Source organism: Meriones unguiculatus, chromosome 17 (assembly GCF_030254825.1).
Source record: "Meriones unguiculatus strain TT.TT164.6M chromosome 17, Bangor_MerUng_6.1, whole genome shotgun sequence".
NCBI classification, from domain to species: Eukaryota; Metazoa; Chordata; class Mammalia; order Rodentia; family Muridae; genus Meriones; species Meriones unguiculatus.
In genome coordinates this window covers 61,622,817-61,649,473 of record NC_083364.1, presented here as the reverse complement: position 1 = coordinate 61,649,473, position 26,657 = coordinate 61,622,817, and the positions used below count along the sequence as shown (strand labels likewise).

The following is a 26,657-nucleotide window of genomic DNA, read 5'->3' as shown; positions in this document are numbered from 1 at the left end:
GTTGGCCAGGAATTGATTGGGCATTCCCTCAGTCTCTGCTCTACTTTCTCTGTCTTTACCCCTGCACATTTTATAAGCAGGAAAAATTTTGAGTCAAAGTTTTTATGAATGAATTGGTGTCCGCCCCCCGCTAGGATTCTAGTCTAGTTAGAAGATGTCCTCTTCAGTCTCTATAGCCTCTGCTACTAGGAATCTCTGCTTGAGTCCCCCTCATATCCTCTGAGGAGCCTACCCTGACTTAAGTCTCCATCTTGTCACAATGATGAAGCTCAGTTTCTCTTTTTTCTACAGGCCTTCTGTACTCTTGTCCTTGCTTGCTCCATGTCTGATATCCCTCTGTGATCCTTCTCCTACCTTGTTCCCTCTTTCAGTCACTACCTCACCTCTGTGGATTTTTAATCAAGCAATCATAACTCTCTCTTCTTCGTTTTCTTCCTCCTCTTCTTCTTCTCTCTCCCTGTCCCTCTCTCTCTTCTTCCCTCCTCCCTCCTACTCTCTCTTCAGGGTTTCTTTGTGTAGCCTTGGCTGTCCTGGACTCCCTTTGTGGACCAGACTGGCCTCAAACTCACATCAGTCTATCTGCTTCTGCCTCCCTGAGTTCTGGGATTCAAGGCATATGCCATCATACCCAGCTTCTTTGCCTTTCTTTATGACCCTGACAAATACCTATATTTACATAACTCTATTAGATTTCAGTTGAGTTTTACTTCTCTATTTCTGACACTAAAGAGAAACTTTTATGAAGATAAGAAACGATCTTAGTTTCTACCTCAGGTATTCCTATCCTGCCACAAGGCTTAATATAAGAATATAACTTTTTTTTTTTTGAGATTTGTTCTCACATAGGCCAGTTTAGCTTAAACTTGCTATGTTACCAAGAACGGACTTGAGAGTTCTTGTAACTTGTATCTTCCTGTGTTCATCTCTCAAATACTTGGATTACTAGCATGCATGACTACAGCTGTTTTTATTTTTTATTAAAATATTTGTAATAGGTTGAGAATTTTATAGATGTGTACATTATGTTGATCATATTGAGCTCCCAATTCTCTTCCTAACTCTTACTAGATTTACTCCACACTTCTGACACCTTCTTAGCCTGGTGTGCTTTCATTTTGAATTACTGGCTGTGGTAGTTTGTATGAAAATGGAGTGGTGTTATTAGAGGTGTGGCCTTGTTGAAAGGAAGTGTGCTGCAGTCTTCCTCCTGCTGCCTCTGCATGAAGATGTAGAACTTTCAGCACCTCCTCCAGCACCATGTCTACCTGCATTCTGTCATGCTTCCTGCCCTGGTCATGGACTAAACCTCTGAAACTGTAAGCCAGCCCCAATTAAGTGTTTTCTTTTAAAGAGTTGCTCTGGTCATAGTGCCCCTTTACAGCTGTAAAACCCTAACTAAGACACTCACCTAGTCTGATTTGTGCTGTCCATAGATTGTTAAGGGTTTGTAAGCAACACCTAGAACATGGCCAACTTAGCACAAGCCATATTCTTACAGAAAACACTTCCTCATGTAGGAGTGGGGACCACTGAGACCCTTCCCTTTATGTTGGAACATTTAGCTAGCTTGATCTTGTAGAGGTCCTGGGAAGCTACCTTTAGTTTATCAATGCAATAGCCCTGTCCCCTCCAGAAGACACTGCCTTGCCCTACCCTCAGACTCTAGCTTTTACAATCATTCCACCCCCGCTTCCTAGATGGTCCCTGAACTTTGGGAGAAGGAGGCACCACCCACAGTTTAATGCTGTACTGAGGATGGGAATTGCGCCTTCCGGCATGCAAAGAAATCACTCTATCAAGTGAACTTCATTCCTAGCCTCAGCACATCAGCACATTCTTAATGACAGACAGTTTTACTATTTTTGAGTAAGTACTGAATCAATGAGAATGGTCTCCAAAAACTTTCTAATTCTTCTAATTTTTATATTTAATAATAAAAAGTAGCAGTAGTAGTGGGGGTATGAGCAGTTCAGTACGTGTGTGTGTGTGTGTGTGTGTGTGTGTGTGTGTGTGTGTCTTTGGAGGTTACAGAACAGTTTTGAGGAGTTGGTTTTCTCTTTCCACCAGTGGTTCCAGAGACTTACCTCTGATCAAGCTTGTGTAGCAAGTCTTTTTAGCCACTGAATCATCTTGCTGGCCCTCTGAACCTTTTTCTAAATAAATGTGTGGAGTTTAAGTTGTAATTAACTTAAATATTTTTATTAAAATAAACAAATCTTTATTGTAAATCAATCTTAGGGCATACAAGCCTTACTAAATCTGTGATTCCTATTGGTTATATATTTAATAATAAAGCTCTTTACGCCAAACAATTGTTACTGGTAAAATAAAAGGCTAAAGAAAGCCTCAAATACATAGATATCAATATGTAACTGTGTTTAAGGTCAGGACTGGGTGTTTCTAGGTTCATGGCCTCTTAGTCAATGTTTGAAATAGAAACCACAAAGTTTGTGCAGCTTCACTGAAATTTTCCTTAAGAAAACAAGATAATAAAGATCAGAATACTCCGCAACAAAGCAATAATCCATGTTGGTGAAAATAGTTAAGGGATCCTGGGACTTCCTTTTATGGTATTCAAGAAAAGGAAAAGTTTGGCTTCTAAGGGTCACCATGATGGTCTTTCTGAGTATCAACTGATAAATTAGAACATATATAGTTGTTTGTTTTAACCATGTGTGTCCTTTATAATGTATACATAGGCATAAAATTAAATGTAGGGAACTCTCCATAAATTTTAACTGATAAACATTTTTTTCTTACTAAATATATACCAATAATCAGTTTAGACTTGATTTCTTCTACCCCTCTCTGAAGCATAACGAATTGAGAACGTTTATAAGGAATTGTCCAAATGTAATAGTCATTAATCTGAGTGGTATACTTGCAGCCCAGAGCTAGTGAGCATCTTAGACCTTTAAGGGCATCATGCAGAAATGTTCTGTGTGCACAGTTAAAGGTACAACATTAAAAATATGGGAAGTACATAGCACAAGTCAAGTATAGACCCATATTACTAAACTATCTCCTATATCTGCATACATAGATATCCCAGTATGCTTACCAATATCCAAATATCCACAAATAACGTAATTGCACATAGCAAATAATATTTGAAATAGAAATTTCTTGGTCACTAATGAGACATTGCAGCATTTATAGGGGAATAGTATTATAAAATGGACATTAAAAACTAAACGATGTACATATGGAGTCGTAGATATTTCAATTATAAAAAACAGCCTCAAAGACTAACTTAGCTACAAGGGACAATAGAAAAGACAGGTGATTACAAATTAAATTGCAGAAATTTAAAGTGTTGACAACACTTCCAGTTGTTCAAAGACTGTGATCATTAATTTTCATTTTGAAAATTCTCTGCATGTGGCAAAGACATCTGTGCAACTCATTAATGAACTCAGAATTATCTTCCAAAGGGAAAAAAGGGTATTTCATTACTCTGTACACCTATCACTGCCTTTTCCTCTCCATCAAGTTGTGCCAAACTCACACTTTCCAATTATCCCTGTGTCATCTGGCATTTCATCTGACAGGTAAATTGGGGCCTCAAATATCTTGAGATTGGTGGTGTTCCAGAGAAGCCACGGTTTGATGTGTGGACTTGCTTTGTTTCTGGAGAAGTGGCAGAGCCGTAGAAAGCGTGTGCTGTGAAGTTACTTTCTGAAGAAAATAATCCTTGCTAAAGCCTCCCCTTTGACAGAGATGATCTGTGCGGCTTGTTTCCACCAGCTGAGAATTCCGTAATCAGCTCACCTGACAGGAAGAGAGAATCTCTTGTCTTTCTGTCTTTGAGTTTTAATCTTAGAGATATATTTTTTGTGATGGAAGATGGCCTCAAGTATTGGATGATTACCAGGGGAAAGTGCTAATCCAACTCCATGTTTATACCGGTTCCTCTAAATAGTCACTGAAAGCTCAGGCACAAATAACTAGGGGAAATTAATTCACATTATTTCCCTTTAATTTTTCACTAATTGATTCTAGATCAAAAACAAATCAATGAGTGGTCACATCTGAAACTAAGACTTGTTTAGTGATTTACATTTCTCAGGAAACCAAACAAGTTTACTGTCCTTTAACTTAGAATCGTTTACCTTTGCACAGACAATGTACTTCTTTAATCACTTTTTATGACTCTACATTTGCAAATACATAATCTTTTAGAACACTAAACTAATCCATTGTTATTTACAAAGTTGAAAGACAGCATTTTCTGTACTCAAGAAGCTAAACTGATAATTAAATAAGTATTTTTAATTGGCCTTAAGTGATTATGTTACTGTGCTACAACACATGAATTTTTTTACCTCTCCTTGAGACAAACTTTTAGCTCCTGGTAAGAAATATTTTAGAATCTTATGTTATATTTTCAGCCTTTTTTCTTCATTTTGTCTGTACTCTTATCTCTGGAGATTTCTGTCTAACTCTTTCTCTTATGTGTCCCTCCTTCAATTTCTAATTTCTAGTCTATTACTACTGTACTGTTGCTGTAAGGTTACAAATCAATAAATAGATCTGAAGTCTCAGTGTAGGGAATGCATGCTCTTCTAGGAAGCAAACTCTGCCTCTGCACTGTTAATATGTGAACATCAGTGAGATTCTTTTATAAGATCTTGCTCCTTTTTTTCTTTTGTCTTACTATTGCTCAATTGCATTTTACATAATTAAGGCTGCCATCTAGCTGATTTCAAATAAATGTGATCAGATGTGAATATGAGCTGAGAAAATAGCATAGGAAATTGGAAAGAATGAGGTCAAAATTGGGGAATAGTTAAAAGATGGAAATGGCAATACAATATTGATGAGCAGTGGGGAGAAATGGAGAGAACTACATGAGGCCAGAGTCCAGAATCATGTGCATGCACATCTCTGAGCCATACTTACTAGAAAGGGAGGCCTGTATCTTCTAGGCAATGAATAAGATCTGAGAAGTTTTAAATAATGTCTTGAGGGACAGTTATCACATTAGGTGGAATAGACTGGGAAGACACGTTATGGCAAGGAAGATCTGCAGAAACTCATCTACTCATATATGTCTGGAGGCAGATAGTATACCATGTTAGTGGTGATGAAGACACAACGTAAGATGTAGTAATATGTTTGACTTGTTGGAAGATTCAAGGTGAGATTATGTTTACAAGTCGAGGTTTACAAGAAAGAAAATAACAGTGTCATCTGCAAAATTACAATACTGTATCTTTTCCAAAAAAAGTTTATTGCACTATCTTTGATCTGTACATACATTCTAATATCTACCGAGGCTTGCAGCATTGAGATTTTTTTGCAGATCTATTCATCCCCATTGCACATGGTTAGATGTGTGTCTCAGTCTTAGATTATTTAGAATCCTGATTGCTGTATATGATTTAAGGATGGAATTTTCATGTGTCACTTGTCAATAAAACTTACAATGATTTTTCTCATACCTATTTGTTGAATTATAGGTTATGTTTTTAAAAATCATTTCAGTAAAGTGACAAAGAAATGCACTTCACTGGGCAGCATTTTTTTCAGAAATACTTTATACAAAATGTGTTATATATCTTCCAATAACTTTCGGAAGAGGTTCACAACAGAAATGAGTTAACTTCAAAACACTCTTCCATAGAAAATGACACAGAATACGAATAACAGATTTCACTTTGAAATGTAAATATAAAAAATAATCTTGATTACAGTGAGGCAAAAATCATATGCTTCCATATAAGAAAATGTGTTAGTTAAAAATAGCCAAATTGCTTTCTCTCACACTTTTCTAAAAATGTGGAATCTATTTTTTGTAAGAACTTAAGATTCCATGGAAAGAACTTCACTCTGTTTTTGTTTTTTGTTTTTTTTTTTCCTCTTTAAATAGAAACTACTAGAGCTGGCTTCATTGAATATTCTCCTGACCTAAACCAAGTATTAAATAGGTCCTATATGTTGGCCCAGTAACAAATTCACAATATTTAAAATAATAATTATTTTTCCTTAAGGGAGTTTACTTCTTGTAGAGATTATAAAATTAAATACATCATTTTAACATCCTTGTTTTTGTCTGAGAATATGACCTTTTCTTTAACAAAGAAACACTTTCCAATGAGTGAGTCACAAATAAATCTCATTTATTTCTACAGATTCCACTACAGTTTGTTTTATGGTCAGGGCCCTCCCTATAGGTCCTACTTATGAGAATAAGTTTTAGATACATTTTCTCAGAGAAAACTAATTAGACATAATTAGCATTGGGATTGCACAAAAGAATACAGCTAGCACTGCATACAAGTTTCCCTGATGTAGCAATTCTTACTCTTTGTAATTTTTTGATCATTGTTTATTTTCCCTACTGAACTGTCAGTCCACCAGCAGAGTAATTACATTTGTTTTGTTTATCTGAGTCCCCAGGGGTCACCTTGGAAGTCATTATGTAATGGCTTCCCAATAAATGCTGTTGAGTGAATTAAGAATTCTTCAACTTTGTTCTGAGAACATGGTAAAATGTAGAAGTGTTGCTGCTATAGTAACCCTTGCCTTTCACTTGTCTCCAAAGTGTGTAGAGCAATTAGAAATGAATACTGGGTATGCTGTCTTCATATGCATGGAACAGCTATGTTTAAGGTAAATCTTCCTACATTACCAAAAGGAGGAGAGCTGTGAGTTATTCATAGCTTAATCTAACCTTTTCTTATCAGAATTATCCAGGGTATATGACCACTCAATTCATTCTTTCAATATAATCCTTAAGCAACAACCACACATCAAGTCCAATGGGTGTGACTGCATATTCATTTTTGTGCACTATACTCTACCTTTGGTGCCTTAAAAGAAGAAATCACAACTAAAATTCAAAACGTACTTCCTCCAAGGCTCTGAGAAGGAACTGTTCATCACTTTTTCCAGTTCCTTGTCCCCCCAGCTTTTCCCTTCTTGTCTTTTTGTCTCAAATTCATATAAGAATAATTACTATTATATCTAAGACCATCTAGATAATACATGCTGGATATGATATTTATTTACATTTCCTCTTTGAGACAAATGGAGATATGTCATCCTAGACTCTCTATAGACAACACAGTGATTAAATTTTCTGCCTTTGTGAAATTTTCATCCTAATGAAAGAGACAGGTTGCCAAAAATGTAATTTGGGCAGCACACTATACTTTCATTCATAGTACTAGTTTAAGGAGTTATGGAAACACCCGTCTGAGAGCCTAGTAAAGTATAGATATCAGGGAGAATGCTTTCCACATGAGTGGGTGTCCATGTAAGGGAACTCTTAGGAACTGGCCATTAAAGAAAGCATGGCTCACTCAAGAGACTGAAGGAATGAGCTGTACAGACAAGCCAGAGACTTGTGCTAGCCATTTGGAGAAAGCCTCCTTAACAAAGTTAAGGGATCTGAATTTTACCCTGAGATGAAATCAGCTCTGTGATGAACTGGCCTTCATCCAGGAGACCCAGAATGTACACAGCAAGCACAATGGCTGCAGCAATGGTCCAGGGCATCCCTCCTGGGTCCCTAGAACCCTTCTAAAAGCTGAGGGTAGGAGCATAACCATCACTGTGCCCCTCCACAAAGATGCAAGTGGCAAAAAAAATCTTTCCAATATTTTGTTGTAGTCCTCATCGAAAACATAATAAGATCGTCACATTTGTCTGAGAGAGTGTGACAAATACACTTATTTCAACACTTTCACATTATAGACTCAAAATCAAGGGCAAACAAGAGCATGTATGATTCTGCAAGAATAAACGAAAATCTGGGTCTAGTAGGTCCTCGTGTTACTGAAAAGGGTCATTTAAAATACTTCAGTAGCTAGGACTTAGAGGCAAGCAAATCAGTATCCTACTGTCATCTTTTCTGTGTGTTGTGTGTGTTGGTTTGGAGAAGTGACAAAGCTAACTAGGAGTAAGAAAAGTACTGACATAATTTAGATCATGAGCATGCGTTCAATAATGTGTTGAAGCTTTGTTTATTGTCCTAGGAACAAAAACGTCTGTTAATTAAATATTGAATAAACATTGTCAGTGATATGGATAATTATGTTTGTCATATTTCCATACTCACTCTAGCCTCCTTGCCTGTATTATTTTATACCCAGTATAATAGTGACAGTCATTAAGCATTATCTTCAACTGTGCTGAGTATGTGTGTATGTTATTCTCTACATGGAAATGCTTAATTTTGCTAGTATACATGCTATTCATTATCCAAATTTAGTTAGCATTTTGTTAAACAATTAAAATTTTAACTCAAGCCCAGTTCGTAACCATGTAATCAGATGTGTGCAAAAGGAGACATATTAGTGAAATCAGGGGTTTACTAAGTTATTATGTAAGTCAACACAAATTTCTATGACAAACTTTCTGATTTTCACAAGCCACTTGACTACATAATCTTATTCCTCATTTGAGCTTCGAATACAGTCTCAAGAAATCACCAGAGACCCGACTAGTATAAGAATATTTGTTCTAGGCTGAAAACTCTTGAACTAGATTATATCTTTTATGAGCACAGGAGTTGTAAGAAAATAATGTCTTCTTTAAAAAATGTCATCTTCTTTATCTTCAAAACTGTAATGTTTTCTGAAACATCAATTTCTTAAAAATTTGTTGTTTAATAATTTTCAGTGAGAAAATATGACATTTTAGAGCACACCATTAATTCCCATATCAGTGCCGTTTTGAAGATTGAAAAACTTGGGGAAAGAACTAATAAAAAGCCTGAGTCCATTATTTACTGGATAAAATACAACTATTTCACTTGTCTCTGAACAGATTATGTGTCAAAACTCAACACTGTAAAAACCGCCTGGAAACACTTTGATGAAATAATGGTGACTAAAATCTAATTCCAATGTTTAATAAATTTCTTTAACTGAAAACTGAATAAACGTGACTAGTTTTTCATTACATTTAGAAAGTCTCCTAAAGGTTGTGACTAAATGATCTCTTACTGAAGACAACAGTTGATACCCTAGTAGAGGAGGCTGTTGCAGGCCTGATGACCTGAGCTGGGTCCCTAAAACCCTTCTGAAAGCAGAGGGTAGGAGCGTAGCCATCACTGTGCCCCTCCACAAAGATGCAAAGTCGAGAAAGGGGAACTCATGGATGCTTGTGGGCTATGTATGCCGAGGTGGCCTGGAAAAAAGAAAAGTGAACAATGAGAAACCTTGTCTAAAACAAGATATAAATCTAGGACCCATACCCAAGATTGTCCTCTGACCACCATATGCCCATTGGGGCACACACTGATGCACACTAACACAACACACACACAAAGATACAATTTACTAACGTCTTAGTTTATTTCTTTCTTTGTATATTATAAATTCAGACAAAAGTAACTAAAGGGAAGAAAGTTTATTCTGGCACACACCAGTATCTAGGACAGGAAGTCAAGGCTGGAAGTAAGAGCCTGAAGAAGATGGCCATAGCACAATCAGACAGGAGGGAGCAAATGCTGAATGATGGTGCTTAGTTCCCCTTCTTCACTTATTCATTCCTGGATCCGAGCCCATGAAATGATCCTGTTTGCAATTAATGTTCATATAATCAAAATATTTCCCCACATGTATGCTTAGGTGCTAGTAACATCACCGAGCTGATTCCAGGTTTGATCAAGTTTACCATACTACACGCCACATTCCACAAAAAATGTAGCATGTTGTTACTATATGTGATCTGGCCCTTTCATTCAAAAAGAAAAAAGAAAGCACTTAAATAGCCTTTTCTTCTCCACTTATTATCTATCATATGTATGCACAAAGAAACACATGTATCCTTGTCCACACACATATATCTTGGCACTATGCATATGAGAATTTATATCTTTAATTTTTGAATTCAGTTCTGTGAAATGTGTATTATACATACATTAAATCAATTTATTAATTTAAATTATAGCATAGGCTTTCCATATGGTAGAAACAGATGCCAAAGGAGTCTGCAGAACCTGGGCAATGCAACTCATATCCAGTCATCAAAGGAAGAATTAAGAATACACATCCTTAAGTCATTACTTTTAAGAAGGAGGAACGTTTTGTGTTGTGCATGATGATCTCATCTCTGCTAGGTTGTTTAGAGACCTAATTAAAAAAAAAAAGGTCAAGTCTAATGTGCTTTTTAAAAAAATCATAGTAAGATGTTGACCATGAAGTGTCACCTGTCTCTGCGTTTCAGCTTCTGACATGGCTGCAGAACAAGGGCAGATCCTGGTGATAGCCACAGCGGCCGTCGGAGGATTCACTCTCCTCGTCATCCTCACTCTGTTCTTTCTCATCACTGGGAGGTAAATGAGTAGTCCCAGATTATCCCCAAGGCTGTCGATAACCACTCTTTAGGCCCTGTGTATTTGTGTGTGTTTGTGTGTGTGTACATGCGTGCACCTGTGTCTGAGCATACTTAACATGAGGAAACCACAGGGAACTCCACAGAATCACAGAGGACTGAGCCACTACCAACACTCAGTATCAATTCCCAATTTTAAAAAAAAGCAGCTAAAACCTACATTAAAGAAGTGTAAAAGCTGAATAGTAAAGAATAATTTACTCCAGATTTTTTTTTTCATTTACTATAATCTGATGACTCCTTGAAAGATTTTTCTTGGAAAACAAAATTCAAACTTATACAGAACAACTTACATAATATCTTTTCTTGTAAATTTTTTATAAAAGATGTTCTATCAATTAAATATGAAAATTCTCTATATTACAGTTACTTGCTTTATAAGTTTAATATTCTTCTACATTAGAGTAGTACAGTTAATAGTTTTAATTATTTCAAGTTGAAAAAGTGAGACATATAGATTTAATACTGATTATTGATCAAAGGGATTCAACTGTTACTGGGTTTTATGAGCTCAGCTGGGTTGTTTAGAGACCTATTTTTAAAAAGTCAAATCTAATGTTCTTTTAAAAAGGATAATTATCACCATATTATGATATTGACCATGAAGTGTCACCTGTGTCTACATTTTGGCTTCTGTCATCACTTGGCCTCAGTTTTCTATTTTTATGCTTTCAGTATCACTATGTACTGAAACCATATTTTAATCATTAAAGGTATCAATGATCTTAAAGATCTAAGCCCTAAAACTTCATAAATAAGCATGAACATAATAAGTATGGAGTTATTTTTAAGTAACTTATTCTTTATTTTTAAGTAACTAATCTTGAAAATTATTTATCACAAATCACAACTATCTTCAGGTCATTCTTTTAAGGAAAAATAGACATTCATTCTTGTGCTGGCTAGTTTTATGTCAACCTGACATTGTAGAGTAACTGGGAAGTGGAAACCCTAATAAATAAAATCTCCCACCAAATTAACTACATGGAATTGATGTGGGAGTGCCAAGCTCTTTGTGAGTTGTGCCAACCCTGGCCAAGTGATCCTGGAGGTATAAAAATTAGCCTGAACAAGCCACAAGGTGCAAGCAGAAAGCAGCATTCCTCTATGGCCTCTGCTTCAGTTCCTGCCTCCAGCTGTGTGTCCTGATTTCCCTCATTGACTGTGAATTTACAGCTGTAAGCTAAAGTAAAGCCTTTTCTCCCCCAAATGTACTTGGTAATGTTTTCTCACAATAATGGAAACCCCAGAGGCATTTCTAAATATCAGTAGGGGCACAAAGAACACCTCAGGACTTGTGTTAATAATCTGAAATGTGCATAATATAAGATGGCAATGTCATGATTTAAAACTGCACAAATGATGCCAATAAAAGAAGCAGTATGTACCCACGGTGACTTCATATACAAAACACTAAACCCTAGAAGAAACCCTTCACAGGCACTAGATCTGGCTATGCCATTCAAAACCCCGGTGACAGAAAAGTATGATGAGGGGGAAATTCTATAAGATGTATGTAACATATATTACAAAGTATATCCGATTTTGCCATATAGTAAATTATTATAAAATAGAATACTTTAAGTCAATCTCATGATGAATGATCTTTTTATTTATTGTTTACTGTTGAAGATAAACATGACACTCTTCTTAAATAAAACCATCTAATATTGTACCCTAAACATCTTCAAAGAAATTTTCAAATGGGAATTAAGAATCTTTCTAAATGAAAACTAATCATCATTCAAATTGTCACATACTGAGCATACTTAACATAACAAACATATCTAGATATTATGATATGTTTGCATCTTTGTGTTAATGTCTCTATAGAGGATATTATTATACTTTTAGTTGTATGTAATTTATGATGAATAAGTTATTGTTGTCAAGATATCCATACACAAGATTCACAAGTTACCGATAGAATTTATTTTATAGTAGGTAAAGGATATATACAACAGAAGTTTATCATATTTAGTGTTGTCTTGATAATGTTTACTCAGCAGGTATCAACACGTAATGTATTCGCAGTATTTTTATAACATAATCACATTGTCTTTGTGCCTCTTCATGCAGCCGAGTATTTTCATTTTATTCGGTACACCCATTTAAATCGTTAAAAAAAATGTTTCACTTGTTCCCACTTTATCACAGATCATCACTGTCCTAGAAGCCTTCTTGCAAGACAGTTTGTGATGATATTGCTATAACCTTCATTTAAAAAATATATTGTCTTGAATTATAAAGACATAGACTTAAAATGCTGCAATCTTTGTGGGCAAAATTTAATCTAACAAAGTTAACGACAAAGAAAACTTAATACTGAATCATGCTCAGCTTTGAATTTCTACGTTTGCCATTTCTATAACATCAGAAACTGCCCAAACACTTTTTACATTGAAGAGAACTACTTTGATTACATGGGCAACAGTCATTCTGAAATACCTCTTATGAACCTTGGTAGAGGGACATTCAATGGAATTTAATTTAATGCAAAATATAAAACAAAACTGGATGAATATTGAAACTACCATAGAAATATAAGCATAATTGACACTGAAAAATTACCTGTGTAATACAGATGCATTATCTTTAACCAACTGGAAACATCAATTTAATGAACAGTCAAACCCCATGGTTGTTGCTGATGTTACTTGAGTAGAAATAGTCATGAGAGCCCAACTACACAGTAAAAGAACAGACCACCCCCTCAAATTTTCAACTCTTAAGAAAGAAGCCACCATGCTAACTGGCATTAAAAATAGAAGCTAATCTTCTGTGCCTGTGAGATTCTAATTCAAATATCATTTTTATTTTTGATAACTTTTAAAAATAATTATGGTTATTAGAAGTCAGATAAAAAGAAAATTATGTTTACAGCTGAAGATAAAATATTTTATGGGAATCATATCTTTTTAATTTTTATTTTATTTTTAATTACACTTTATTTACTTTGTATCCCCCCTCTAGTTCCCCCCTCCTCCCCTTCCAACCTTTCCCTTCCTCCCCATCCCTCTCTTCCTCCCCTTTCTCCATTGCATGCTCCTCCCCAAGTCCACTGGTAGGGGAAGGTTTATTTTTCTTCCTTCTGGGGACGGTATCTTTTATATCAGTCTATTTGACAGTGTTATCTTGGTCCTAATTTTTACATATATCAAAAAGGTTATATGGGGCATTTTACATTATAAACATATTCTAAGCAGGTCTTTATGAAGAATCTTGTCAATGGATGATATATCCAAGTTTTGTTTTAGTTTTAAATCATGTATGTGTAGAAAGGTATGTGTATGTGGGCACATGTGTCCATGGAGGCCAGATGAGGGTTTTAGAGCTCCTAAACCTGAAGGTAAAAGCAGTTTTGAGCCCTCTGACATATGTGCTGAGAATTGAACTCAAGACCTCTGGAAGAGTAGCAAGTGCTCTTAACCACTAAGCCATTTCTCCAGGCCCCTAACTGTTTTGTATTCTATTACATAAAGCTTAAGTAAGATTCTGTTTACCTTTTTTCAAGGTGTCAATGGTACATAAAGGCCAAAATGAAGTCAGAGGAGAAGAGAAGAACTCACTTACAGAATGGCCACTGTGAGTACTGCCTTGTTCCTTGCCACTATTCTGTGCCTTCCTGGCATCTCCACGGCTCCATTCAAGTTTGTGATGCATGGAGTTGAGAAAACAAATGACAAATCCATCTCCAACCTCTGGCATTAAGGGTTTTCTGTAGGTTTGGTGTGGAAACTGCACCTGCTTCTCATTAAATGATATTACCTTTTCTTCAGTGCTTGCAGGAGAAACCAACAAATTGAATTTACTAAAAATACATGGTGACTGATTGTGTATTTTTATTTACCATCACAATGGCTCCAGAACATGAGTCAGTTTCATTTAAGAAAGCTTTAGATATAGACATGTTGAGAAATCCTTATTCCTTTTTGGAGAAATTGTCACTTAATCATACAACAAAGCAATTTACAATTCATTAGCACTATAAAAGTGTATCAGCTCTTTAACTTTCAGAATATGTATGAATCCCTGTACTGACTACAAGGTTATATTCATTTGAAGATCTCTTCCTCAGCAAGCTATAATTACCACTATAGTCGGTTAGATAATTGCCCTTCTCTCCTCCCCAACACCCACCTCCACCTTCACCTCCAAATTGAAAACTACTTCATCAAGCGGCTTTTTTATTGTGAGATGCTAAAATAACAAGAAAGGAATGTTCTTATAATTAACCAACGTAAAGAGATAATATATGGTGGGGCAACTTGTTCAACTATTTAAACCTCCTTTTGTCTTAAATTAAGCAAAAATAAAACAAAACAAAAAAAGCAGCCACACCACCACCTCTATCTGTATCATTCAGCAAGACAGGAATAGGTTTAAGGCAATATTCTATAAATTTCTGAGATGGTTTAGGGAAAATTCTAAGGCATTTCTCTTTTATAAAAGTGCTCTAAGAACCATCTGCCTGAGAGACCTGGCCTGAGGTGACCGCAAACATTGGAAACAGATTGCAAAAACCTGGTTGCAGACACCTGGGCAGATGACTGATGCAGGGTAACCTTAAGACTCACTGCAGGGCTTTTTATACCAGGGTGCAGAAAGAAACATTGCTTCCGAGGTATTTATTATCTGCTTTAGATTAGCATAAACTAAACCAGATGGGCTCAGCAAGACCTATTGACAATAACCTGAAGCTGCCAAGGAAGTGAAGAAAAAGAAACCAGTGTTTAAGAAAGTGGAGACGAATTAAATTAGTAACCACGATAGTCATAATAAGGAATCGTGTGGTCATGTTTTTTCTAATATTACATATATTCCATTTTCATGGAAGGAACATTATCCAGTTATTGTATGGAAATGCCTTATCATTTTACATAAATGGCTTAATTGTGAAAGTGACCTGTGCATTAGACAGACAAAAAGTGGCATTTTTATCTGTCTTTAAAGTAATGTTTTCAACAGGACCATGTATCTGATTAGCTGCCATGAATTCTCTAGAGAATTAAAACTAAATTAAAAATGATAATTCTGATTAAGTTATGAGTATAACATAGAGGTTATAATTTTGTTAATATAACGAGATATAATCTATCTCTTTTTCCCTCATATTTAAACTATAACAAGTCTAAATAAGCATAGCATTTCAAAATTAAGGTCAGGTCTACGTACACCTGCAAACATTCTTTTCTGGTTCTATTTTTAAAAACGCTAATTTTCTCAGGTGTGTATATCAAAATACTAAGAAGACATAGGTGAAAGGTAATAAATGAAGGCAACAACATAATAATAAAGCAAATTACGAATGAACATCTTATTACCTTCTCTAAACTCACTTTCTTATTTTTTTTAAGATTTTTTTTCTGTAAGAATGTGAGACTAAAAATACTACTGCATTTTGAATTAGTATGGAGTTCAATTTCTGAGAACTAACAATATCATCCACTCCTTAATATTATGCATTAGTTATTTTTTGTGTCACTCTGACAAAATAGTGGACAGAAATACCTTCCAGGTAGAGGATTTATTTTGCTAATGATTTCAGAAGTCTCATGCACCAAGGGCATAATGGAGCAGAGACATCTACTCCATAGCAGAGAGGAATCAAAATGTCTGTGAGAGACCCTATGCTGTCAGTTTCCACCCTTTCTTCCATTATCCACAACTGAGGCCATGTGATTGTTCCACCAAGATTTAAAGAAGTCTTCCACCTTAATGACTACCGTCTTAGAACACCTTTATAGACACACCTAAAGAAGACCTTTATTCATCCCTAAAGCATTTCTCTGTCTATTAACTTGTCAATCAAAATTAACCATTATGACTCCACCGCCCACCAACTTGACACCTAAACATGTCCCTTTAAACCATAGCATTCTAATAACTCACTCCAGGTTTATGTGCATCTTACAATATCAAAGACATTATTCCATTTCCAAGAACCCAGTCAGTAAAGACTTCATAACTCAACATTGCTGAAAAGTTCAATGTCTCCTCTAAGACCAGAGTCACAAAGACCAAAGAGAGTGATACAACAACCAGTGCTCTCTTTCCAAAAGTCAAGAACAGGGAATACAAAATAAGGTTTGGATCACAACAAGACAAGCACAATAAACACTAAATTGTATAGCTTTGTGTCTAGCATCCAGGTTGTATTAGAGAATGTGCAAAGGGCTTGGGCATCACATCCTCTCAACTGTTTGAAGCACACTTGACCGGTTTTCTGAGCTGGCTCTGCCTGCTGCCTAGAGTCTTTCCCAACAAGTAGCCCATATTCCCAGAATCCCTAACTTCCTGGGATCTCTATTACTTTAAGTTTTATTATTCTATCAGGGCTTACCACAGAAATACCAAATCTTCTGCATATTGCCTGGGTCTCCTGGTTTTCTTTGATAGCTGAGTCGAAGCCTCCATTTCCCAACCTACCCAAGAATCTTCTACTTTCATGATTATAAAACTGGACTGAGTAAACAATGCCTAATGTGCCAGCTTTGACCATGAGTATAGAGTCCTCTTCATGTCTAGATAACTGAGAAAAATGAAATAAATCTTAAGGAAAAAAAGGGTTTAGAGGGTCCTAGGTTAGTAATGTACAGCAGTAGATCTCTGCTTTGAGAAAATAATCTTTCAAATAAGTGTATGGACTTACAGTCTTGAGTTTGATATGGGTAGACTACCTTACTATGATATTCTTGCCTTTACAGGTTCACAAGATATATGCCTCCTGGCATACTATTAAATTAAATCAATCTTTTATCTTGTTGCAGTGCGCTTCCCAGGAGTTAAAACGTATATTGATCCAGACACCTATGAAGACCCATCCCTAGCAGTCCACGAATTTGCAAAAGAGATTGATCCTTCAAGAATTCGTATTGAGAGAGTTATTGGAGCAGGTAAACATAAAATCTACACCCTTAAGTAAAGGTCTTCTTCACAGCTTTGCAACAGGTTTATCAACATAATATTTAAAATCTTAGCATGTTACATCATTGAAATTATTAAGGTATAAAGGCTATTTTCTGATTTTTTAAATTATTTTTAAAAAGCAAATGTGTCCATATTCAGTTCCCATATAATGAGAACATTTGCAAAAGTTATTTTCACATTCTATAGTCTGTTTTCATAATGAAGATAAATTACAAAGAAACTAGAGTGCCTCAGGAATTTATTTTGAAAATGCAATTTCAGGAGTTTGTCATGGGGTTATTATAGATTTACTCAAGTCTCGGCATCTATAGACTTATACTATAATTAGTGTTCAAAAAGATGACCTTGAGGCTACATAAGACTCAGAGTATTCTGAAAATCATTGAAGGTAAAATTTGGTTCAATATAGTTTTAGATCATTTTAATGCAAATTAATAATGCTTCCTATGTGCAAATCTCTAGTGCTCAGAACTTTTCATTATTCAGCTATTCTGGTTTTAAAAAATTATGGTGAGGTACCCCATAAGAATTTATGGTGTGCATTAGCTAGAAGAAACTATGCTAATATAAAGGGCCTTGAGAATGAAAAAAAAAATTCCTCTTTTAAGTCTTTGATTCAAGATAAGCAGCCTGGGGTTTTGAAAAAAAAAAGCTTTCCTTCAGCAGGTTCTGCAGAGAGAGATCCCTTGTGTGTTCCCCTCGAATGTCCTCTCCTACATGGTCAAGGTTTACTTAACCAGCATATCTGCCTTCTGGCCCAAAGAGGGATGAAAAGAGTCTTCTTGTCTTTATTTTCTTGTCTTCAGTCTACTTGTTTTTGTTTTGGAGACAACAGCCTAGAAACTGCAAAAAACATTAATTTTCCTATCAAAAACAATCATATGAACATACTGAAATGGGGAAAATATGAATAGTGGCAAGCCCCCTTTAAAGTAGATGGTATAAGAGATCTTCTTAAAACAGTAAAGGAGACTGCATCCTTTGTGGAGTTATTAGTCTACTAAGTTGTCGCATGTGTGCAATGCTTTGGAGAGAGAAGAATAAACCCCTGCATGGTCATTCCGACAAGTTGTGTCTTCTCAAACGCCATAATAAAGCAGCTGATTATACCTCATTCTTTTCAAAGCCTTCCAACATATCAGGCTATATAGTTCTAATGAACCCTTTTAGGCCATGTTTCTGAAACTGATTGTGTGGAAGAAACACTGGTGTGTGTGGATGTGGTCGTGGCCTGTAGCAGCAGTGTGGAGAAAGCACTATTAAATGTAAAGTCAAGAAAAGTGCAGGACCTTTTCTCACATATGATAAGGATCAAGGCCAACACTCCCATAAGAAAAGATAGGTTAAATATAGAAATGCACAACACAGCATTTCATTAAAGTTTAGTGTAGTATGAGAGCCTTCAGAAACAAAGGCTCCAAGACACAGAGAGTATTATCCATGTATTTGCTTTGGATGGTAACAGTGGATGTTGTTCGCAAATGTGGCCAGACAAAGGGTGTGATCTAATTAAAGGAGACTAAACACAATAGTTGTCTACTTACAGCTCTATGTAACTTCCCTCCTTCTTAATTTGAGGCAGAAGCCTTTGGAATTGGGGTGTGTGGGGAGGGTGTCTAATAATATACTCTCAGGCAAGTCAGACCAAAGAATGTACACATGTCTAAGGCCTACACAGAAAGACACAGGAAGATGCAAGCAATAAAGCTAATGTGTATGATTTGCTTTGGAGGAGAGAGTCCTCATTTCTGTGAAACAGTCCAGAGAAAAAGTATAGGGGCAAGATGCAGAAGGGCAGAAAATAGCTGGAGAGACTCTAAGGCCCTTCCATAATCCTAAAAGGTGGTAAGTGAGTGTGCTATGCAATAGCAAAAAATTGTTCTAAGCCTAAAAATGATTTAAATTATGGAAAAAATATATATTTACACATCTACCAACTTTAAACAGTAAGTTTCTTTGGTTTAATCCTATTCTCTCCCCCTCCACACACTCACATAATGTTCCCCATTAGAGTCCATTTTTGCTCTACCAGAATGAATCAAGACAGCTTCTTGGGAAATGTAAGCTAAATTACATAAGTGGTTGAGTAAAGATGTTGGACAAAGGTGAATTGGCATAGAAGATGACAGAGGTTAGATACCATATCCTGACAAGTGTCTGGTGAATGATATTCAGGCTAAATGAAGGCAGTAATGGTGGGGACATAGAATACAGCTTCAAAATTCATTACTGAGGAAAAAATCTATAAGACCTGCATGCATTTTTTGCAACTTTTAGGCACAACTTTTTTTCCAAGTTTCTTGTCAATAGACACCAAGCATTAAGAGTTTCTTGAGTGACCTATAACAAAGGAATGTAAGCATGGCTGTACTAATGTTCTCAGGAAGACAAAAGAACATGGAAAATGGCATTGCATTGACACACAGAATTACTAAATTCGTTGCCTGAGGTGTGTTTACCGTATTCTATGGCTAACACTTTTAGATAACAATGTACGAATTATTTCTTCCACATGAAGTCTTTATGCTGATTGGAGATAGGTAGAGTCCACCTGTCTTCCACAACCATTGTCCTGGGATTTTCTTCTTCATGACCAAGTATTATGCAATCTAAAGCTTACTTGGACTGTATGGGTGTGTGTGTGTGTGTGTGTGTGTGTGTGTGTGTGTGTGTGTGTGATTTAACATTCTCTATCATCACTGTAAATCTTACTGTTTTTATGAGTTTTCCAAGACAGTTTTTATTTCACTATTCTATTTAGTAGAGGTATCTTATCTTTGTTCATCAATACAGCCCTGAATTTCCATGAAAATACACATTTCCATTTAAATGAAGTGAGCAGCTCTCTTGCATAGGAAACAATGTGATCGTCTATCTCCTTTGACTCTTTTGCATCATAAAATGAAATACTTTGGGTAGAAGACTGAAAGAGAAATTCCAAGGCTAAAGAAGCCAAGGCAGATTAAGGCTGAATCATTACTGTACACATATCCTGAGATAATGAAAGAGCTGAAATTTAGTCATGATCAGGGAAAGGTCAATGAAAAGCTACCCTCTTTTCAGGACAGCAGAATACAGGCACCATTATGAGAAAGCCTTTTCTGACAGCAACGTCTTTAATTGTGAAACATTACTCCGTTGACAAGTGTCTTTCCTGCATCTCTAAGCCCATAGGGCACCCTCCTTAAACTTGACCTTCCCTCTATCCCTAGTCACAGTGCCAATGCAGTATCTTCCTGTCATTCACATTCTATCCCTTTATCTATACAAAACTCATTATTGCCTCTGCTATCAGCCTCCTTTTCTGGCTTAGTGTCACCATGCTTTTCTATTCTAAAGAAAGCCAGAAGTTTTAAATGCTGGTTTCTCAGCAATCATCTGCACACGGGGAAAAGAAAGTTGAAAGGACAATAAAAGTTATGAAAAATGAGTGCCCCAATACGAACTCGTTCTGCATAATGTTCAAGGGCTTTCTGCCCTTCATGCTGGACAAACCAAAAGGCTGTTTTCATCCTGACTTAATGCCCTTGCCAGCCTTAAATGCCACCACTCATCTCTTTCTTCTACTATGGATATTATGATATTTTCAAAGATCTCAAACTCTGAGGCCCATTATTGCATATTGTACTTTCTTGTATTACAACAAGACAGTAGGAAGTGTAACAAATGTGATCTCAGGGGACACCTTTTACAAGAAGCAAGTAATTATTGTGCAAGTCCTCCACAGTTAGATGAAAATCTCTTGCACAGAGTCAGGTTTATGTTTTGAGGTTGGACATTCTAAGACATCAGAATGCTGCATGAACTCTAAGTTAATTTTTGGCCTAATAAAACTGTTGCTATGCTCTGATTTGACCAATGTAAAAAAAAAATTATGGTAGAAGACATATGGTATGGGTTTTTTAATTTTTTTAGTTAATTAATTTTTTATTTATTGCAATTTATTCAGTTTGTATCCCAGCTGTAGCCCCCTCCCTCCCAAACACTCCCTCCCTCTTCTTCTTATTCTATGTCTCTCCCCCAGTCCACTGATAGGGGAGGTCCTCCTCCCCTTCTATCTGACCCTAGCCTTTCAGGTCTCATCAGGACTGGCTGCATTGTCTACCTCTGTGGCCTGGCAAGGCTGCTCCCACCCTCAGGGGAAGGTGATCAAAGAGCCACTGAGTTCATGTCAGAGACAGTTGCTGTTCTCATTACTAGGGTATCCACTTGAACACTGAGCTACCATGGGCTACATCGGTACAGGGGTTCTAGGTTATCTCTATGCATGGTCCTTGGTTGGAATATCAGTCTCATATTAAGAACTGCTTTTAGTAATCAACAGATAAGACAATGACTTTGATACATATTTTCACGGCTTTCTAAATCAAATGATATAATGAGGGATAATGGTTTTCTGTTTTCCATAAATAATATGGCATGAGTGAGAGGTACTCAGCCCAAATCAAATGTTTAAGTCACAATTTTCCTGCTAACTTACACCATGACTTTCCGCACTTTAGTAATCATTTATAGACATTTGGCTTGTTTACCTGCACATTCACTATCTTTCTGGATTAAAAGAAGGGTTAGAGGTAACAAAGTAAAGCATTTAATAAAAATCAAAGCACAGGAACCATTAGATTAGGTTGAAAATGAATTTAGTCTTTACACAACTCTGATGTCTTAGAATATTTAGCACTCATTGCTCAATCTCAAAAAACTTTGTAACATAAATACCCTCCATAGACAATTTCAGTGCCTTGATTAATGTAATATTTTCAGTCAAATGAAATTTAATTTTTTTAATAATTAAAATTAAATTTCACTCTTATTGATATATTGAGTTGTAACCATAACATGTTCTCTTTTATTTTTTTTTTAATTAAAACAAACCAATTCTGAATTTTCTCTGTGTCTTAGAAGAATACATTTATTCTATGCTTTATTGTTGCAGTAATTCAACAGGATGAATTGGTTTTTAGCAAAGAAATTTTTTTTGTTGTTTTTTTTTTTTACATTAGCACTTTTTTTAAATTTTTCATCAATTACAATTTATTCATTCTGCATCCCCCCATAAACCCCTCCCTCCTCCCCTCCCAATCCCACCCTCCCTCCTCCCTCTGCATGCATGCCACTCCCCAAATCCACTGATAGGGGAGGTTCTCCTCTCCTTTCTGATCTTAGTCTATCAGTTCACATCAAAAGTGGCTGCATTGTCCTCTACTATTGCCTGGTAAGGCTGCTCCCCCCCAGAGGGAGGTGATCAAAGAGCAGGCCAATCAGATTATGTCAGAGGCAGTTCCTCTTCACATTACTATGTAACCCAATTGGACTCTGAACTGCCCTGGGCTACATCTGTGCAGGGGTTCTGGGTTATCCCTATGAATAGTCCTTGGTTGGAGTATGAGTCTCTGGGAAGTTCCCTATGTTTAAATTTTCTGGTTCTGTTGCTCTCCTTGTGGAGAACCTGTCCTCTCCAGCTCTTACTATTTCCCAGTTCTTACATAAAATTCCATTGACTCTGCCCAACAGTTGCCCATCAGGCTCAGCATCTGCATTGATAGTCTGCAGGGCAGAGGCTTTCAGAGGCCCTCTGTGGTAGGTTCCTAGGTTGTTTCCTGTTTTATTCTTCTTCTGATGTCCATCCTCTTTGGTTTCCGGATGGGGATTGGACATTTTAGTTAGGGTCCTCTCTCTTGCTTAGTTTCTTTAGATGCACAGGTTTTAGTGGGTTTGTCCTATGTTGTATGTCTATATGAGTGAGTATATACAATGTGCTTCTGGGACAACTTACTCAGGATGATCCTTTCCAGATCCCACCATTTACCTGCAAATTTCATGATTTCTTTATTTTTCATTGCTGAGTAATATTCCATTGTGTAGATGTACCACAATTTCTGCATCCATTCTTCAGTTGAGGGGCATCTGGGTTGTTTCCAGCTTCTGGCTATTACAAATAAAGCTGCTACAAACATGGTTGAGCAAATGTCCTTTTTGTGTACTTGAGCCTCTTTTGGATATATGCCCAAGAGTGGTATGGCTGGATCTTGAGGAAGCGCTATTCCTAGTTGTCTGAGAAAGCGCCAGATTGATTTCCAGAGTGGTTGTACAAGTTTACATTCCCACCAGCAGGGGAGAAGGGTTCCCCATTCTCCACAACGTCTCTAGCATGTGTTGTCACTTGGGTTTTTCATCTTGGCCATTCTCATGGGGGTAAGGTGAAATCTCAGGGTTGTTTTGATTTGCATTTCCCTAATGGCTAGTGAGGTTGAGCATTTCTTTAAGTGCTTCTCTGCCATTCGATATTCCTCTACAGAGAATTCTCTGTTTAGCTCTGTTCCCCATTTTTTAAGTGGATTACTTGGTTTGCTGCTTTTCAGCTTCTTTAGTTCTTTATATATACTGGATATGAGCCCTCTGTCAGATAAAGGGTTGGTGAAGATTCTTTTCCAATCTGTAGGCGGTCGCTTTGTTTTGATGATGGTGTCCTTTGCTTTGCAGAAGCTCTTCAGTTTCATGAGGTCCCATTTATTGATTGTTGCTCTTAGAGCCTGTGCTGTTGGTGTTATGTTCAGGAAGTTTTCTCCTGTACCAATAAGTTCTAGGGTATTTCCCACTTTTTTTTCAAGGCGATTTATTGTGTCTGGTTTTATGTTGAGGTCTTTGATCCACTTGGACTTCAGTTTTGTGCAGGGTGATAAGTATGGATCTATTTGCATTTTTCTACATGTAGACATCCAGTTGGACCAGCACCATTTGTTGAAGATGCTATCTTTTTTCCATTGAATTGTTTTGGTATCTTTGTCAAAGATCAGGTGTCCGTAAGTGTGTGGGTTTATTTCTGGGTCCTCTGTTTGGTTCCATTGATCCACCATTCTGTTTCTATGCCAGTACCATGCAGTTTTTATTACTGTTGCTCTATAGTACAGCTTAAGATCAGGGATGGAGATACTTCCAGAAGATCTTTTATTGTAGAGGATTGTTTTAGCAATTCTGGGTTTCTTGTTATTCCATATGAAGTTGAGAATTTTTCTTTCCAGGTCTGTAAAGAATTGTGTTGGTAATTTGATGGGCATTGCATTGAATCTGTAGATTGCTTTTGGTAAGATGGCCATTTTTACTATGTTAATCTTTCCAAGCCATGAGCATGGGAGATCTTTCCATCTTCTCATATCTTCTTCTAATTCTTTCTTCAGAGATTTGAAATTTTTTTCATACAAGTCTTTGATTTCCTTGGTTAGGGTTACTCCAAGGTACCTTATATCATTTCTGGCTATTGTGAAGGGTGTTGTTTCCCTAATTTCTTTCTCAGCCCTTTTGTCTTTTGTATACAGGAGGGCTACTGATTTTTTTGAGTTAATTTTGTATACGGCCACTTTGCTAAAGGTGTTTATCAGCTGTAGGAGTTCCCTGGTAGAGTTTTTGGGGTCACTCATGTATACTATCATATCATCTGCAAATAGTGATAATTTGACTTCTTCCTTTCCAATTTGTATCCCCTTGATCTCCTTCAACTGTCTTATTGCTCTAGCAAGGACTTCCAGCACTATGTTGAAGAGATATGGAGAGAGTGGGCAGCCTTGTCTTGTCCCTGATTTTAGTGGGATTGCTTTAAGTTTCTCTCTGTTCAGTTTGATGTTGGCTATAGGCTTGCTGTATATCGCCTTTACTATATTTAGATATGTGCCTTGTATCCCTGATCTCTCCAATACTTTAAACATGAATGGATGTTGGATTTTGTCAAATGCTTTTTCAGCATCTAGGGAGATTATCATGTGGTTTTTTTCTTTCAGTTTGTTAATATGGTGGATCACATTGATGGATTTCCGTATATTGAACCACCCCTGCATACCTGGGATGAAGCCTACTTGGTCATAGTGGATAATATTTTTGATGTGTTCTTGGATTCAGTTTGCAAGTATTTTATTAAGTATTTTTGCATCAATGTTCATAAGGGAGATTGGCCTGAAATTCTCTTTCTTTGTTGAGTCTTTGTGAGGTTTAGGTACCAAGGTGACTGTGGCTTCATAGAATGAGTTTGGTAATGTTCCTTCTGTTTCTATTTTGTGGAATAGTTTGAAGAGAATTGGTGTTAGCTCTTCTTTGAAGATCTGGTAGAATTCTGCGCTGAAGCCATCTGGTCCTGGGCTTTTTTTGGATGGGAGACTTTTGATGACTGCTTCTATTTCTTTGGGGGATATAGGTCTATTTAGTTGATTTACCTGGTCCTGATTCAGCTTTGGTAAGTCAAATCTATCAAGAAAATTGTCCATTTCATTTAGATTGTCAAATTTTGTGGCATATAGACTTTTGAAGTAAGTCCTAATGATTGTTTGGATTTCCTCAGTGTCTGTAGTTATATCCACCTTTTCATTTCTGATTTTGTTGATTTGGGTGGTGTCTCTCTGCCTTTTAGTTAGCTTGGCTAAGGGTTTGTCGATCTTGTTGATTTTCTCAAAGAACCAGCTCTTGGTTTCATTGATTCTTTGAATTGTTTTATTTGTTTCCAATTGATTGATTTCAGCCCTGAGTTTGATTATTTCCAGCCGTCTACTCCTTCTTGGTGTGTCTGCTTCTTGTTTTTCTAGGGTTTTTAAGTGAGCCATTAAGGTGCTTGAATGAGCTGTCGCGAATTTCTTCTTGAAGGCACTTAGTGCTATGAACTTTCCTCTTAGCACTGCTTTCATTGTGTCCCACAAGTTTGGGTATGTTGTGTCTTCATTTTCATTGATTTCTAGAAAGACTTTAATTTCTTTATTTATTTCTTCCCTGACCCAGCTGTCATTTAGTAACAAGTTGTTCAGTTTCCATGTGTGTGTAGGCTTTTTGCTATTTCTGTTATTGTTGAGGTCTAGCTTTATTCCATGGTGATCAGACAAGATACAAGGGATTATTTCAATCTTCTTGTATCTGTTGAGACTTGCTTTGTGACCATGTGGTCTATTTTGGAGAAGGTTCCATGAGGTGCTGAGAAGAAGGTAAATTCTTTTGTGTTTGGGTGTAAAGTTCTGTAAATGTCTGTTAGGTCCATTTGATTCATGACCTCTGTCAGAGACAATGTTTCTTTGTTTAATTTCTGTTTTGTTGACCTGTCCTTTGTTGAGAGTGGGGTGTTGAAGTCTCCCACTATTAATGTGTGGGGATCTATATGTGCTTTAAATTTTATCAATGTTTCTTTCACAAATGTGGGTGCCCTTGTATTTGGGGCATAGATGTTCAGGATTGTGATGTCTTCCTGGTGGAATTTTCCCTTGATGAGTATGAAGTGTCCTTCCCCATCTCTTTTTATTAATTTTGGTTGAAAGTGTATTTTATCAGATATTAGAATGGCTACTCCTGCTTGCTTCTTGGGTCCATTTGCTTGGAAAGTCGACTTCCAACCCTTTATCCTCAGGTAA

At 36.6% G+C, this 26,657-nt stretch overlaps 1 protein-coding gene across 7 annotated transcripts in view; it reads left to right on the top strand.

Moving 5' to 3' along the window:
- The window catches only part of Epha6 (EPH receptor A6), a 955,104-nt gene that overhangs the window by 637,174 nt on the left and 291,273 nt on the right, over positions 1–26,657 (top strand). For all 7 annotated transcript variants that reach the window (XM_060370600.1, XM_060370599.1, XM_060370601.1 and 4 more), the window contains 3 exons: positions 10,180–10,288; positions 13,862–13,932; positions 17,118–17,243. In XM_060370600.1, the coding sequence (XP_060226583.1) occupies positions 10,180–10,288; positions 13,862–13,932; positions 17,118–17,243 (306 nt within the window). The remainder of the gene's footprint in view (positions 1–10,179; positions 10,289–13,861; positions 13,933–17,117; positions 17,244–26,657) is intronic.